General features: G+C 41.2%; 2 protein-coding genes across 6 annotated transcripts in view; both read left to right on the top strand.

The window, feature by feature from the left end:
- Window positions 1-1,722: 1,722 nt before the first annotated feature.
- LOC125167339 (E3 ubiquitin-protein ligase RNF4-like) lies at window positions 1,723-5,967 on the top strand. The gene is made up of 2 exons (XM_047861343.1): window positions 1,723-1,842; window positions 4,492-5,967. The coding sequence occupies exon 2, from the start codon at window positions 4,750-4,752 to the stop codon at window positions 5,317-5,319; it is 570 nt and encodes a 189-aa protein (XP_047717299.1). The 5' UTR covers window positions 1,723-1,842; window positions 4,492-4,749; the 3' UTR covers window positions 5,320-5,967.
- TRIM69 (tripartite motif containing 69) overlaps window positions 1,736-17,774 on the top strand; it is a 51,242-nt gene continuing 35,203 nt past the window's right edge. For 4 of the 5 annotated variants that reach the window (XM_047861336.1, XM_047861334.1, XM_047861333.1 and 1 more), the window contains exon 1: window positions 13,329-13,532. In XM_047861336.1, the coding sequence (XP_047717292.1) occupies window positions 13,527-13,532 (6 nt within the window). In that variant the 5' untranslated portion in view covers window positions 13,329-13,526. Of the gene's footprint in view, window positions 1,843-13,328; window positions 13,533-17,774 lie in introns of those variants that run through there. The other variant, XM_047861335.1, reaches the window with a different exon arrangement.

Genomic DNA, 17,774 nt, shown 5'->3' with positions numbered 1-17,774 from the left:
GCTGTACTGGCTATTGTAAGAGGTGCCGGATGCTTGTAACTTGGCCTAAGGTCTCTGTAAACTGTGACATAGAAGACTGAGAGTTACACCATAACTGAATCTGATGGCTCAGATTCAGATACAGTGTAAGGGTTAAATTGTAGTGTAGGGCTAAGGAGTAGCTTGAAAAATAACAGCTTTGTTCTGACACTGAAGGTCAAGAGATAACAGCCTTGCTTTACTCTTGTAAATTGCGCTTCATACTCTTGTAAATCAGGCTTTACCAATGAAGGAAACAAAAGCTCAAAGAGCATCAGAGGCAAGGTCTAGGAGACCCACCGGTTGCAACTTAGCGGCAGAAAGTCTAAAATAATCACCTCATTCCGCAACTGTTTCTAACTCATCTGGCAACTGTTTCTTAACTCATCTGGCAACTGTTTCTAACTCATCTGGGAACTGTTTCTCTGTTCTGTTCCCAGGTAATGATAAAACGATGTGATCGGCTTTAAAAACTCTGTGCCCCGGCTGTTCAGGGCCTCACTCTTATCAAGAGTGTTGGTCCCGATCCGTCGGCCTTGCCTCTGATTGTAATAAACTTTGTTGTGACTGTCACTGGTGCCCATAGCGTTCTGTTTCAGGAGTCGTGTGGATGCAACAATGGTAATTTTGTCTGTGGTGTGATCCCCTAAAATGGTTAGAATATCTAGGTAAAATTCCAAGCATAAGAACAAAACAAAACCAAAAACCTGAAACACATCTTCCTTCTCGTTGTCTGGTAGTTTGCATTCCTGGAAAATTCAGTGTATATAGTCTTGGCCTAATCCCCTGAACTAAGAAAATCTCTAGTAGAAACTTCTGTTCAGTTGTCAATTTTACCTTATAGGAACTAAACTCCTAGAAGCTTCTGTCTAGCTGTCAATCTTACCTTTTAGAAACAAACTAACAAACTGCTGGTACTGAAAAAGAAACATTTGAGGAGGATGCCTACCCAGATGATTCAGAAAGGGCCTAGCTGTTACCTCAGCCTCATTAGAGTGTTAAAATCCCCTTCTGGATATTTATCCCACATTTAAATTAAAGGAGCCTGCTTTCCCTGGTTCAGGGAGACACAGCTTTGGAAATGATTCCCCATGATCTCCTTGTTTGTACAAATAAAGTTTACCTTGTGAGGCAACTCCATTTGGTGTAGTTGCTGTCTGTAACTCAGCAAGAACTGGGCCCACTTTGGTTCAGTAACTGTTCTGGCATAGTAAATAGTCAATATATACCAAGAAATAATTGAAAAATAAAACACATTTTTACATGTGCTTGTAAAGCCCAGATTATAAAGCAGATTTTTCATATATTGAGAGATAGATAGAGACAATGTGTGCGTGTGGGAGGGGGGTGGTGGTGGTGGTGCCCGGGCCCCTTGCCCTCTGCCCCTATATGCCTGTAGCGACCACTAAAAACAGCCTTGTAAATTTCCAAAACTTTTAGAGAGGCTACTGCCTCTACTGAGAACCACTTTTCTAGAGGGTGGGAAGTTGCTGATCTAACAATAAGAGGATATAAAAGGGAAACAACAATCCGGTGCCTCCTTTTTATCAGTAAACAGGAGACTGGAGAAAGATGGTAAGGACAGGAAAGTCCCCTTTTCTAACCTGGAACACCAGCTTTCCACCTAGAGACTGGTGACAAGCTACCACGGGCTCGGGTTTTGATTGGGCAGTTGAGAAACTAAAACAGCAGCTTAAAAGGAGGGAAAACCCCAGTGCTTTCCGCTTTCCGTCCTGTGGATAACTCGCGCTCGCGGAGACCCCTTGCTTGTGACCTTGGGTGTGTTCGCCGCCGAATGCCACCACCTGCCGGTGCAAGTTCACGGTGAGCACCCCGTCCCGTGATGTCCCCTCCCTCTGCTTCTCCTTATCCACTGGCTGTCCCTGGCCCTGCGGCCTCTGGGGGCTTCTTCCCAGCCCAGTGTAGCCAGGCACCCGGGTTCGGCTCGCCCAGACTCAGTCCAGGCGCCAAGGGAAGCAGCCCAGAGGCTGGAAAGTGGCGCGCGGCTGGAACTCACTCTTCCTGTTCTATTCTCCCAGGAGAGCTGCCTCAGCAGGACTGGGCTGGACAGGACAAAATAGCTAAATGATTAATGGGATACGTGGGTGGGGTCAGTGGTGGTGGGCAGGCCCGTTGTGAAAGGTAAACACTTGAGGGTGGTGATCTGGCGGAAAGCAGGTGTCTGTGGGGTCTAAGAGAACAATTGCCTGGGTAAGCAGGTCGGCGCTTCCGGTGGAGACCTGAGCACTGTGCCTTCCTCAGGGTGCCCTCTTTCCATTTTCCTTTCGGGTTCCAGACTTTCCCACCAGGTTCTAGGGCTTGTGTCTAAATCCAGATTGTATCACATTGTTTTGTGTAACATTCCTATGGCAGCTTAGGTGTTTGTTTTGGTAAAAGCTTTATTGAGAAATTATTCACAAACCATACAATTCATCAATTTAAAGTATACAGTTCGGTGGGTTTTAGTATATTCACAGAGTTGTGCAAACATCACCTCAATTTTAGAATATTATGCTCAAAAGAAACCCTGCACCCATTAGCAGCCACTTCCTATTTCTCCTCAACACCCCAGGTCTAACGACCCACTCATCTTTCTGTCTTTTTAGATTTGCCTATTCTTGACATTTCATATAAATGGAATCATACAGTTTGTGGTCTTTTGTGATTGGCTTCTACTGCTTAATATGTTTTCAGAGATTATCCATATTATAGCAAGTATCTGTACCTTATTCTTTTTTATTGCTTAATAATAAATACTCCATTGTATGGATATACCACATTTTGTTTATCCATTCATCAGTTAATGGGCATTTGGCTTGTTTCCACTTTGGGGCTATTATGAATAATATTATCAACATTCATGTATAAATTTTTTATTTGGACATAAGTTTTCAATTCTCTTGAGTATACACCTAGGGGTGGAGTTGCTGAGCCATATGGCAACTCTATTTTTAATCTTTTGAGGAACTGCCAGACTGTTTTCTAAAGCTGCTGCACCATTTTACATTTCCACCAGCACTATATGAGAATCCCAATTTTTCTACATCCTCACCAACACTTTTTATTATTTATTTTTAAATCTTAGTCATCCTCGTGAGTGTGAAATGGTATCTCATTATGGCTTTAATTTGCATTTTCCTAATGATGACTGAGGATGCATTACTTTTAAATTACAAAATAATTTTTAGAAAGGATTTACATGCTGAGGTTTTGAGAACTTTAACTGTCTACGTTGTGTGCCCAGTGTCACAGAGCCTAGACTCAAACCAAGTCTCCCTATGCAAATGCTTGAACTCTATCCCTTCTTCCCTAAAACAGAATCTGGGATGAAATGCTTCAAGAAAACTCCTCTCGCTGTCTCTGTTAGAAAGGGAACACTGGGCATGACGAACCTCTGCATGGACTAACTGGTTCATTTCTTATTTGCTGTTAGAAACCCAAATGTGCAGGGTACCTGGGTGGCTCAGTCAGTTAAGCATCCAACTCTTCGCTTGGGCTCAGGTCATGATCTCAGAGTTCATGAGATGGAACCCCACATCAGGCTCTGTGCTGACGGGGCAGAGCCTGCTTGGGATTCCCTCTCTCCCTCTCTCTCTGCCCCTCCTCCATGCTCTTTCTCTCTCACTCTCAAAATAAATGAACATTAAAAAAAAGAAAGAAAGGGGGCGCCTGGGTGGCTCAGTCGGTTGAGCGTCTGACTTCAGCTCAGGTCATGATCTCACAGTTCGTGGATTCGAGCCCCATGTCAGTCTCTGTGCTGACAGCTCAGGGCCTGGAGCCTGCTTCGGATTCTGTGTCTCCCTCTTTTTCTGCCCCTCCCCTGCTCACATTCTGTCTCTCTCAAAAATAAGTGAACATTAAAAAAAAATAAAAGAAAGAAAGAAAGAAAGAAAGAAAGACCTAAATGTGCAAAGAACTTATTGGTCTCCATTTTTACTTTGTAAAAAATAAGTGTTTCCTTGAGATTCTGACACTGCATCTTGGATGAAATAGTGACCCTTTCTTGGTATGCAGCACTTCTGTGCTTCTCTTCATGTAAGTGCCCCTTGGGCTTCTCCTGCTTCCCATTAGGACATGGAATAAGGAAAGATACAAAGTTGAAACCTTGTTTAAATGCATAACTACTGGGGCGCCTGGGTGGCGCAGTCGGTTAAGCGTCCGACTTCAGCCAGGTCACGATCTCGCGGTCCGTGAGTTCGAGCCCCGCGTCAGGCTCTGGGCTGATGGCTCAGAGCCTGGAGCCTGTTTCCGATTCTGTGTCTCCCTCTCTCTCTGCCCCTGCCCCGTTCATGCTCTGTCTCTCTCTGTCCCAAAAATAAATAAACGTTGAAAAAAAAAATTTTTTTAAATGCATAACTACTAAAGTATTTTGAAAACACATTTTTTTCTTTAGATATCTATCCATTTTACACTACTATCAATCTTATTTAGATATTACCAAAACTTAATTTCTCTTTTTTTTTTTTTTTTTAGTTAAAAATTAAGATTGAGTTGTCTTAAAAGTGGCTCCCAGAAGCCTCACAAACCCACCCACCCACGTGGGAACACAGCACTTGTGGAGGTGGAGACAGGACTGGAACCAGAATCAGAGTTCAAATACACCAGAAAATCTGGGCTCTAAATTCTTATGTAAGTTGGAGAGTGACTGACCAACAGCTGGGGACTTTACCATTCACTGTAAACTTGGGGACAGATCACTTATTTCTCTGAAGACTGGATCCAACAAGCACAATGAATACAAGAATGTGCTGCAGTAGCATGGTGAATTCCAGACAAACCCGAGAATTCCGTACAGCTGGGGAAGGGGGCTCTACTCCTGAGATGGTCTTAGAAACAGAACTGATAGATCTCAGGGAAAGTGATGAAATAGTTGACCTCACCTGTGAATCCCTAGAACCTGCAGTGATTGACCTAACTTGCCACGACTCTGTTGTGATTACTGAAGAAAGGAGGAGGCCAAGAGGAAACAAAAGGTCACTCCAAAGGCAAACTGGCAACTGTGTGGTGAGCAGTGATAAGGAGGAGCTGAGGAGAAACAGAGATGTGTATGTGACCAACAGGACCTCCCATAATGCCCTGGAAGAAGAAGTTTTAAGTTGCACACTACCTGGTTATATCCGGTGTCGAATTTGTATGGATGGGTTCTCGGAGATTGAACTGAGTAGGCGACATGTTTACTCTACAGAATGTGGCCACATCTTCTGTAGTTGCTGCCTCTGCACTTCCCTTAAATATAGTAAAAATTGCCCAGTTTGTTTGAAAAAAATCAGCTGTCATCAGTACCACCGTATTTATATATGAGGTATACCGTATCATTCAGGACAGACAAAACTTGGGTGGATTTTTCCATGTCCTCATGCAGAAACTGCAGGTTGTTGGCATCCTATACACTGGACTCAAAAAGGCTGCTTTAAAAATTGTTTTCTGGGGTGCTTGGGTGGCTCAGTCAGTTAGCGTCTGGCTCTTGGTTTTGGTTCAGGTCATGATCTCACAGTTGGTGAGTTCAAGCCCTGCATTGGGCTCTGTGCTGACAGTGCACAGCCTGCTTGGAATTCTCTCTCTCTCTCTCTGCCTTTCTCAAAATAAATAAATAAAAATGTAAAAAATTTTCTGGAGTATATAAAAAACTTTTTAATTTCTCACACACTATGAGACTACTTTTTGATTCCTTTCGTTTCATGCTTTAAGGCTGGACTTTGGTTGTCATCATATGCCAGAAGACTAGTGGTTGTCCTCAAAGCAATTTTTCTTTTTTTTCTCATAGTAATCACTTTTTAATTGACCACATATGGGCATTTTGGATCATGTAAACAAGGGCAACATCCTAGAGATGGTGGAGCAAGTAGATGGGAAGAGACTGGGAGACTGACAACTTTGCAGGTCAGAGCCACCATACAAATTTGGACTTGTACTTGAGAGACAAATAAACTTTATTCTTATTTAAGCAACCATATACTAGGTCTTATTTAGAGCAATGGAAACTTTATTTTAATTAATGGACCAGGTAGGGTGCTGTCTCTGGGTTTCTCTGGATTTCCTGATTCCATTGGAGTGGAAGGAAGTCAGTCCTTTCTGACCACTTCTCCACCCAGCAGGGCAGAGGTGGGTACATGGGCAGGCACCATGTCCTCTGAGACTCCTGCTGGCCTTTGAGGCCAGTTGGAGGAGTTGCCTAGGCACATGGGAATCTAGAGTTGTGGTTCTGTGCTTTCTGACCTGCCAGAACACAGAGGAGATGCTGTCACCCTGGCTTTATAGGTGTGGCTGTGTCCACCACACTGGTCAGCTAATCAACAAGTGGCACGCTTCTCTGTTAACAAACACATCACTGCACCACCATCCCAGCTGCTCCAGGGCCACTGCCCACCCTCTACCTCCCAGCCAAACACAGACTAGTTCTTTTTTCTTTTGCAGAGGATCATATAGCACTCACAGTTCAGACTGCACTTTAGAACTGGAGAGAATGAGATTTCTACAGTGCTCCCTCCTTTTTCCTCAGAATGAAATGGGCAGTAAAGTTTGTTCCTTACTTACTATGGCTGTAGCAGTGCTGCTCTCCTCCATGGAGGCTCGGTCGTGCTGATGGAACAGTGCCCATCCCTGTGTCATGTTTGTCTACACAATGCATTCTCTGAAATGTTCCATACCCCAGGCTTCAGTTGCTTGATGTGGCACAGGATATGCAAGATAAATGTGGTATACTCTCTTCTGTGTGTTCCTTTGTATGTTCTAAAGTGAAAAGAGGAAGAAAAAGAACAGGAAAATGAAAAAAATTGAAAAAAGTTCTAAATATTATCTTCCTACATTTCAATAGATCATTTTATGTACCCCACTTTGGAAACTATTAATTGCTCTGTGACCTAGCACACAGTGTATCAGAAAACCGGCTAATGACTGAAACATCTGAGGTGCCTATTAAATGCAGATTCTGCTTTTATACATCTTGTCCATGTGATCAGGATAAAGAGCAGAGTCTCTCCAGCTTGTCAGCAGCCCTCAACCCTCCCTATTGTATCCTGTCTAGCCCACTACACATTTCCCTTACCTGCCAAGCTCATGTAGACATTTGAGTTTTTGGCTCTGCTTTCAGAGGAAAAAATAGAGGAGATTCTGAGTTTTTTAAAAAAAAAATCAAGATAAATTTTATAGACAACAAAATGCATTGATCTTAAGTGCATAATTAGATGAGTTTGGGCAAATATATACGTTCATAATGACCAACACCCCAATCAAAATACAGAACAATTCTGTCATTCCAGAAAGTTCCCTTATATCTCCTTCTAGTCAATCCCCCCCCCCACCCCCCCACCCCCTCCAACCCCCGCTCCCGCACCCCCGCACAAACAACCACTGTTCTGATTACTGTCACCAAATACATGCTTGGGAACACTGACTTTTATGACTTCATTGTCTAGTTCACCTCATCATCAAGGAAAATATGATAGGGATTTGGAGTATAAGCAATAGGCAGGGATCAAATATTTGTTTTAGTGGGAGCAAGACTAATATTACCTCTTTTAAGAATTGAAGCAAGAGGGGCACCTGGGTGGCGCAGTCGGTTGAGCGTCCGACTTCAGCCAGGTCACGATCTCGCGGTCTGTGAGTTCGAGCCCCGCGTCAGGCTCTGGGCTGATGGCTCAGAGCCTGGAGCCTGTTTCCGATTCTGTGTCTCCCTCTCTCTGTGCCCCTACCCCGTTCATGCTCTGTCTCTCTCTGTCCGAAAAATAAATAAAAAAAAAAAGTTAAAAAAAAAAAAATTAAAAAAAAAAGAATTGAAGCAAGAAATAAGTCAGTCAGAGAAAGACAAATACCATATGATTTTACTCATGTGGAATTTAAGGAACAAAACAGATGAACATATTTATTCAAAAATAGACAAACCAGGAAACAGACTGTTAATGATAAAGAACGAACAGGGTTAGTGGATGGAGGTAGGTTGGGGATGAGCTAGATGGGTGCTGGGTTAAGGAGGGCACTTGTAGGGATGCACACTGGGTGTTGTATGTAAGTGATGAATCACTAAACTCTATGCCTGAAATTATATTACACTGTATGTTAACTAACTGGAATTTAAATAAGAACTTGAATAAAATTAAATGTTCAAAACAAAACAAAAAAGAAGAAAAGCCTTTTGTGTGGACAGTTAAGGGTACAGCAACTATTAATAAACATTAATTGAATGCAAAAAATAGAAGGAAGAAAGTGTCATTGATAATGACACCTGCCATTCATTAAGTAATAGCTGTGTTCCAGGCATAGTACTAGGCACTTCACACATCACAGGCAGTCAATGCATAAACCTAGGCAAGAGCAGGAACCCAATAGGATGTAAGAGCAGAAGCTGAATGGAGGTGCCACAGGGCATACTAACTTGAATAATTTGGCTGACTATTGTACCTAGCTGTGGAAAGAAGTGAGAAATAAAGAAAAGAAGAATTAAGGCCACATTATGCATAGAGCATTGTTTGCTGTGTTATGGAGTTTAGGGTTTATTTTACAGGTGCTAAGGAGCCCTTAAAAGGCCTGGAAAAAAGCCTCCAGAGAAAGATTCTTAAGGATTCAGCATGATCTTCAGTGAAGGCCAAAGATGCTGTTTGAAAAGTTGAGGGGAAAATATGGTAGTGGAATTAGGAAGGGAAGATCCTGCTGTTGACTTTCCTCTCAAAATAGAAGTGAATTTCATGAAGTGTATAAGAAAAGGATGAAGTAATCTTGGTCTGAGGAATTTGGTAGTCCACTGTACTCTCCTGCCCTCGGATGTCTAGCAGTTCCATTTTAGAACAGCCAGCAGAGCTATGCAAACCTTTTGAGCTGTGGCAACTCCTAGGAGATGGTGTTTGTTCAAAGGTGGCAATGATAGGACTCCAGGGGAGTAGCTGTGGAAGTTTGGATTTAGCTTTCAGGTACCTTTTTGGAAAAGTAGAAGCTCATTTGGCCAGAGTGGAAATGGAATTAGGAGAGATGGACATTCAAATTTACTCACTTGAAGCTTGATCTAGCTTTAGACCAAGTTAGCCCCACAGTGAGATAATCTGGCAATGTACATCTATCATTTCCCGATGTTCACTGAAGTTATAGCAGAGAATGAAAACCACATTTCTTGAGCTGTAATACAGCTGGATTTCATCAACCACAGATTGAAATTGAACTATTCAAGAAAGGGGTTAAGAGAGACAGAGGAGAGAAGTCAGACTCAAGTTTCAGCAAGGTCCGGTGTTTTCCAATTCTCTAGTCCACACTGAATTCATCCCTATTGTAAATATTAAATACACCTGCCAAGAGAAACAAGTTACTCTCCAAGAACCTAAAATTGTTACAAAGGATAAACTTTTAGGTTCTTTCCTTAGTTACATCAACTAGATCCCACTGATATGCTATTAAAATCTGTGTACTGGGATGACTATCCCAGGGAGTATTAATAAAGTAAAATAGGTTTCAATGACATCATTAGCTCAGTGTCTATCTCTAAAATAGTAGTCTCCCTGTAGCAAGAGCCAGGAAGCAACAGCAGCCAACACTTGAACAAATGCACACAAACTCCTAAGGTTTCTTACCTACTGGCCTCCTTGGGCTTTCCTGACAGCCTCATGGGTACTTAGAACTGACAAAAGTCTCAGGGAGGTACAGGCCTTTGTCTGTGGGCCCTGCTATCCTAGTGCCCTATCCAGTATTCCCTGGCTGTGTTGAGATCTGAGGCTAACAGACAAAGTTGGGCCCTACTGGGTAATTCATGGTTAGGGACAGCAGGCTATTCTGCCAGCCTTATTTATAAATAGTTTTAGGGGCACCTGGGTGGCTCAGTTGGTTGAGCGTCTGACTTCAGCTCAGGTCATGATTTCACAGTTCGTGAGTTTGAGCCCCGCACTGGGCTCTGTGCTGACCGCACGGAGCCTGCTTCAGATCCTTTGTCTACCTCTCTCTCTGCCCTTACCCTGAGCATGCTCTCTCTCTCTCTCTCTCGCTCTCTCTCTCAAAAATAAATAAACACTAAGAAAATATATTTAAAAATATTTAAAAAATAGTTTTGGACATTTTTAATACATAGTATTAGAAGTAAAACACACGGTTTTCTTCTATCTCCAATTCCATAGTTCAATTTCATGGTATTATGCAGGTAGGTTTCTGACTTTGAGAAAATCTTTTTCTGTTTCACTATCCAGTGACTATTCACTGACAGTTCTAGCATGATCACTCTCACCGTATGGGAGACATTAATGAGGGTAACATTTGATATGGGCCCTTCCCTTACCCCCTTAGCGGTCAGCAGGCAAAAAGATCCTACAGGGCATATTCCCTTTTCCTGTGGTGTGGCATGAAAAGGCATATGGCCTCAGATGTGGCTCCGCCAGGAGCACCCACACTCTAAAGGGAGGCCAGAGGGGCTGCTAGTGTGGTGTGACAGGATAGAGGTGGTAGTTACTCATACCACTTGGCTCCCTTGTTGATGAAAGTGCCTTCAGAGATTGAACTTCTCTCTGCCTTTCCTCTGAACAAGCCCAACCTACAGAGACAACAGCTGTTCTATTCTCCAACCAGAAGAGAGAAGGTTCACTGCATTGCTGGGCATGGGCCATTCATTAATTCATTCATTCATCTGCTCACTTACCTGGTATTTATTAAATTTTGATAGCGTGGTAGGCCTATGTGGTTAAAAAGATATTCATCTTTTTAAGAGTCCTTTCCTCCAAGTAGCTCACAGCTAGTGGAGAATAGATGTGAAAAACATTTATAATACAATGAAAGAAATAATGCAGTGTAATAAAAGCTATGATAGAAATATCTGCCAGGTCCTAGCTGAAGCATAAAAGCAGATATAACTCTGACTTATCAGTAACTTCCTTGGAGTCTAGAAGATAGAAAATTGAATTTTTGATTTGTATTCAGCTTTGTTGGAGTCCCTGAAGATTAATATCTACTTATATCTCTTGTTACATTTCAAGACAGAAAGTTAATTTGAAGGAGAGGATTTGTAAACAATTTACTATACCAGTGTCAGTACAATGACAATAATAATAGCTAGTGCCATTTATTGGGTGCTTCCCATGTGCCAGGTGCTGTTAAGCCCATTACATACGTCATCTCATTTAATCCTCACAACAATCCTATGAGGTAAGTATTATCGTCTCTTTTATATATGTTAAGATTGAGGCTTGGAAAAAGACAAGTAACTTTGCTTTATAACTTTGTTTTTGTTTTACTCTTTCCCCTACATGGTAAAATCTGGTATGTGTAGTTTCTTAGATATCACCGCCCGTTGCCTAACCCCAACTTTGTTTTTAAAATAGTGAAATAGGGGCGCCTGGGTGACTCGGTCGGTTAAGCGTCCGGCTTCGGCTCAGGTCATGATCTCGCGGTCCGTGAGTTAGAGCCCCGCGTCGGGCTCTGTGCTGACAGCTCAGAGCCTGGAGCCTGTTTCGGATTCTGTGTCTCTCTCTCTCTCTGACCCTCCCCCGTTCATGCTCTGTCTCTCTCTGTCTCAAAAATAAATAAACGTTAAAAAAAAAATTTTGTTTTAAATAGTGAAATAAAAAGCTGAAGTGCCCCTTTGTGAGATTTGGGACCTCATGCAATATAGGTTTTGGCATCACAAACTTTAGAGGCAGAAGGGGAGTCTTAGGAAGTCACATTTTATAGGAGGAACTGATACCCAGAGGAGTTCAACATTTCAGCCGTTATTCAGTTCTCTGGGTTCTTTACTGGGAGAAAAGGCTTTTGTCTTCTAGGCCAGTAAGTATGACTGCCCCAAAGCTACAGGCTCAAGGATGTGCAAACTCTAGGATTTAGTACAATCATCTTTACTAAATGCTGTTAAACATTTCAGCCAACACCAAAAATATTCAAGATGGAGGCACCTGGGTGGCTCAGTTGGTTAAGCATCTGACATCAGCTCAGGACATGATCTCACAGCTTGTGAATTTGAGCCCTGTATAGGGCTCTGTGCTGACAGCTCAGAGCCTGGAGCCTGCTTCAGATTCTGTGTCTCCCTCTCTCTCTCTCTGCCCCTCCCCTGCTCGTGCTCTGTCTCTGTCTCTCAAAAACAAATAAAAAATGTTAAAAAAATATTCAAGATGAAACAAAATTAATTTTTTAAAGTTAGGAACACAGTTCCTAGCTCAACATCAGAATTTCATAGCTGATTAGTTGATAAGGTGCTTTATCCCACAAATGCCATGTACTGTCATGGTGAACAAGATAGCACTACCTGTAGTTGTTTACAATTTAGTAAACAAGGGGCAGACATGAAATCAAACAAAATAACTATGAACAGGTATGTACAAAGATCTAGAGAGTTATAGAAAGGTGTAAAGCACTGATTCTCAACTGGGAGTTAGTTCTACCCCCATACACCTAGCAGACATTTGGCAATGTCTGGAGACAATTTTGACTGTCACAACTAGGGGAGAGGGTGCTACCAGCATTTGGAGAGCTGAGGCCAGAAATGCTGCTCACTGTCCTAAAATTCACAGGACAGCCTCCCATAAGAAAAACTTAGCCAGCTCAAAATGTCCACAGGGCTTACGTTGAGAAACTCCAGTATAGAGCCAGCAAAATATATTGTACAAGGGATGGGGGAGGAGAGTAAAGCTTAGGGGGTTGGTTATGGAAGAGTTTACTAAAGAGGTAATGATTGGGGTTGGGAGGGAGGATCCCCAGCAGAAGGGACATGTGCAAAGCCACATATTGGCATATTTGGGCAATCCCAAACACCAGAGGAATTGTTGTGGGCATTAAGACTGGACAGCAGGCATTCCATAGGAGCTAGACATTCAATGAAATCTATTGAGTTAGAGAAAATCTGGTTCTGTGATGGCTCTTTATATGTTGGTCACTCAAGAGCACAATCTAGGTACAGATCTCTGTGAACTAAAACTGCCCAAGAAAGCTGTTTGAAATAAGGCTTTTCTCATCTTGCTTCCTTAGGTCCTAGGGTTTTCCAGGCATTTGTTACTTTCTCAGAAATAGAGTTGGGGCTGTTTCAATGGAATGTGAACTCTGAGAGGTGGGATAGGTCTCTATTAAAGCCACTCAGGTGGGGTCTCAATACTGGGATCACGAGAAGAGATGATGTGGTTATTTCTCATGCATTATGCTTATAGGCAGATGATGATGTTTATTTATTTCCTCTTTCATAGAGAATCCCAGTCCAGAAATGGGAATATGTGAACCTTAAGATTAGACTGCCACCTTGAATCTAATTGGGTTGCCTTCCCTCTCCCCTCCTCCCACAAAAAATGGGGGTGAGTGGGTAGGCCATTCCAATCAGGCTCTCTCTCTCTCTTAAGCTAATGATGATCAAAGCAACTGACAAACTGCCACGGAATCTGCTAGAACTCACTCTGGCCTTGCCCTATCCCCAGCTGCTGAACTTTTCTTCCTTCTGTCATGCTCTGAGCCCATTCTTAGCAAACTACCAGGCACCTGATTCCTGGTCTGCAGCTACCCTCGTCCTGTTGTGGTTTGATTCAAGTGCCTGCCTCTGTTCCCTGGTGGCCCAATGATAGAGCTTAATGGAGGTAAGTGACCCTACCTTAACTCAGCTAATTTTCTAGGCATAGTGTGGAAAACAAGATCACAGAAGGGGGTATGGATCTTACAGCATGAAAGGAAATTCAGGGAACTATTTAATTTATGACAGCTTATAGCTGCTATACTCTCTTTAGGTTTACTCTACTTGGTAGGCAAGTAATGATACCTACATAAACTTTTGAGAAAAATTAAAATAAATGCTATACAAAAATGTACTTTCTTTATTAACTAATCCCTTAATTTAATTCATTCATTTTTTTTTTATAGTCTAAAGATTGTTTTATTTCAGTATGCATGGATCTGTTCCATCCTTTTCCTTTTAAGTTTTAATTCTGGTATAGTCAATATACACTGTTATATTAGCTTCAGGTGTGCAATATAGTGATTCAATAATTCTATGTTACTCAGTGCTTATCAAGATATGTGTACTGTTAATTTCCTTTACCTATTTCACTCATACTAATCACTTTTATTTTGTTTTATTTTATTTTATGTTTATTTATTTATTGAGGGGGGGCAGAGAGATAGGGGAGCAAGAATCCCAATCAGGCTCTGTACTACAACGTTTATTTATTTTTGGGACAGAGAGAGGCAGAGCATGAACGGGGGGGGGGGGGGGGCAGAGAGAGAGGGAGACACAGAATCGGAAACTGGCTCCAGGCTCCGAGCCATCAGCCCAGAGCCTGACGCGGGGCTCGAACTCCCAGACCGCGAGATCGTGACCTGGCTGAAGTCGGACGCTTAACCGACTGCGCCACCCAGGCGCCCCGAGGCTCTGTACTACAATGTGGGTCTCGAACTCACAAACCATGATATCATGACCTGAGCTGAAATGAACCGAGCCGAAATCAACAGTCAGATGCTTAACCAACTGAGCCACTCAGGCACCCCTAATCACTTTATTTTAGATTGAAAAAATTTATTATGTATAACTTGGTTTGCTAGTTATACTATTACATGTGGTATTTTATATTTAGAACCAAACTGATTCTCACAGGGATTAAACATTTTCTTTTTTGTCTTCCAGTTATTTTATTTTAGCTCTAGCTGCATCTTCCAAAATTGATGAATTAAATCTTTTTTTTTTTTTCACTACAGCGAGGTCTGGAGTTATTTATGCCTATTAGAATTCTGAAAAGTTATAAACGGAATTAGCATTAGCTATAATATCATTTAAAAAATTTTTAATTCCAGTATAGTTAACATACAGTGTTATATTGGTTTCAGGTGTACAATATGGTGATATGCCAATTCTGTACATTACTCGGTGCTCGTCACAATAAGTGTACTCTCTGGGGTGCCTGGGTGGCTCAATCGGTTGAGCGTCAGACTTCGGCTCAGGTTATGATCTCGTGGTCCGTGAGTTCGAGCCCCGCGTCGGGCTCTGTGCTGACAGCTCAGAGCCTGGAGCCTGTTTCAGATTCTATGTCTCCCTCTCTCTCTGACCCTCCCCCGTTCATGCTCTGTCTCTCTCTCTCTCAAAAATAAATAAACGTTAAAAAAAAAAGTGTACTCTCAACCCCCTTTGCCTTTTTTCCCCCCATCCCCCAATCCACCTCCTCTCTGGTAACCACCAGTTTATTCTCTGTAGTTAAGAGTCTGGTTTTTAGTTTGTCTCCTTTTTCTTTGTTAATTTATTTAGTTTCTTAAATTCCACATATGAGTGAAATCATATGGTATTTGCCTTTCTCTGACTGACTTATTTCGCTCAGCATTGTACCCTCTAGATCCCATCTATGTTGTTGCAAATGGCAAGATTTCATTCTGTTTTATGGCTAAGTAATAACCCACCGCATATATTATACATACTACATCTTCTTTATCCATTCATCTGTCGATGAACACTTGGGCTGTTTCCATAATTTGGCTATTGTAAATAACACTGCAATAAACATAACGGTGCATGTATCTTTTCAAATCAGTGTTTTTATTTTCTTTAAGTAAATATCCAGTAGTAGAATTACTGGATCATATATGGTAGTTCTATTTTTAATTTTTTGAGGAGCCTCCATACTGTTTTCCACAGTGGCTGCACCAGTTTGCATTCCCACCAACAGTGCACAGGGTTCCTTTTTCTCTATATCCTCGCCAACACTTGTGTTTTTTATTTTAGTCATTCTGACAGGTGTGAGGTGATATCTCATTGTAGTTTTGATTTGTATTTCCCTATTGATGAATGATGTTGAGCATCTTTCATGTGTCTATTGGCCATCTGTGTATCTTCTTTGGGGAAATGTCTATTCATGACTTCTCACTTTAAATTGGATTATTTGGTGTTTTGGTGTGGAGTTGTGTAAGTTCTTTATATATTTTGGATATTAACCCTTTATTGGATATATCATTTGCAAATATCCTCTCCTATTCAGTAGGTTGTGTTTTAATTTTGCTGAGGAGTTAAACATTTTTAATTGAATTCCTTTAAGATCTCTTCAGAGCTAAAATTAAGGATGTTATATTCATTTGAACCAGGTGTTTTCCTGACAGACAAAAGAAAATGTGTATTTACAGAAAGAAAGCTGAAAAAAACTCACTGAAATTCATCAACAAGAAATTGTGACACCTGAATCATGTTCTGATATATCATATCTATCAGCTTCTACTTCTTATAAAGTTTAATTAAACATATATTAAGCATTAAGATAAGATTCCTCAGTTATGGAAACTTTAGGTTTGCTCTTAGTCTTATCTGTTCTTAGCTGTTGAAACAGAGTTATACCTATTTTGTTTATAATTTCTAGAGGGAAAAGTAAACAATACCGTCTACTCCTACTACTATACTCTTATTACTATTGTCCCTTCCCACCACATTCTTATTAAGGGGAAGTTAGTAAAAGTAGACACTTTTTCATAACAGTTAAAAATTTGTGTAATAGTGAGCTTCCCATGATTTCAAATGTTCAGGGAGTAGCTAGAAAGGAGTTAATTAAATGACTTATGATCTCTTTCAACCCTGACAAACTGGTTAAATGAACAAGTTCATAATCTTTCTTTCTTATGTGAAAGTGACAGGGCACACGAAGCATGCATATATTTTGCTCTGGTGCTTGAGCTGTTTGTGCCACATAGTTTGTTTTAGATGAATTATATTTCTCTGCTCTTAATTCTCTGCTCTGCTAATTTTTCAGCAATCTGCCCATCAGAGTTTTTAAAAATTACTTTGAAGAAATGAAAGGTGAAAAGCAACTAATGCCCTTTAAAAAAGGCAACAAATCCCTTTAAATATTTTGCTGATCCTGATTTCAAAAGTTCACAGTCTAAAACTTTTCAGGAAGAAAAAAAAAAAAAACCTGTGAAAAATTAAGCATTTTTTTCTGCAAGTTTCATAATTTCACTACTCTACTTCGTCCTTGCCTTTTCTCTCCTTATAAGAATATGCAAGGTGAGTAGAAGGAGGTGGATATGCTTTCTTAAAAGTGATTGCTGCCATCCAGGAGCTTTCTAAGGATGAATTCTTATCCTGGACTTGAATTTCTTTCCTTCTGCCTTAAGGTTAGGCTTCCTCTAAGGAGCTGGCAGTAGGTGTGATTTCCTAAGGTTTCCAGGTAGAGAAATTTCAGAATCTCCTTTGTTTTTCAATTCTATTTTTCCCTCTAGAGCAGTGGGAAATTGTTCCAGCTGTTTTGCCACACAGGTTTGATCCACTTAATGAATTAAATTGCACAAAACATTGATTTGCCCTCTGCTGACTCAATGATTAGGAAAATGGGCTTTGGGGTCAGATAATCAGTTCAAATCCAGGCTCCACCACTTAATTACTGTGTGATCTTGGCAAGTTATTTAACCTCTCTAAGTTTCAATTTCCTTAAAAATGGAAGAATAATACTGATCTCATATGGTTGTTATGAGGATTAAATGAAATAATGTGCATAAAGCATTTCACACAGCAAATGGTCAGTAAATATTAGTTAATATGATTAAAATAACCTTATTTTATAGCAGAGGCTATATTCTTGAAAGTCAGAGTAATTGGCAAAACATCAATTGGAAAGATATTAATAATAAAATAACAGGGTCGTGTAGATGGCTCAGTTGGTTAAGCATCTGATTTCGGTTCAGGTCACGATCTCGTGGTCTGTGAGTTTGAGCCCCACGTAGGGCTCTGTGTTGACAGCTCAGAGCCTGGAGCCTGCTTTTGATTCTGTGTCTCCCTCTCTCTCTACCCCTCCCCTGCTCATGCTCTGTCTCTCAAAAGTAAAATAAGACATTAAAATAATTAAAATAATAATAAC

The sequence above is a fragment of the Prionailurus viverrinus genome, chromosome B3 (genome assembly GCF_022837055.1).
Source record: "Prionailurus viverrinus isolate Anna chromosome B3, UM_Priviv_1.0, whole genome shotgun sequence".
Classification (NCBI taxonomy): Eukaryota; Metazoa; Chordata; class Mammalia; order Carnivora; family Felidae; genus Prionailurus; species Prionailurus viverrinus.
The sequence above is the reverse complement of the archived record's forward strand: the minus strand, read 5'-3'. Positions and strand labels throughout refer to the sequence as shown.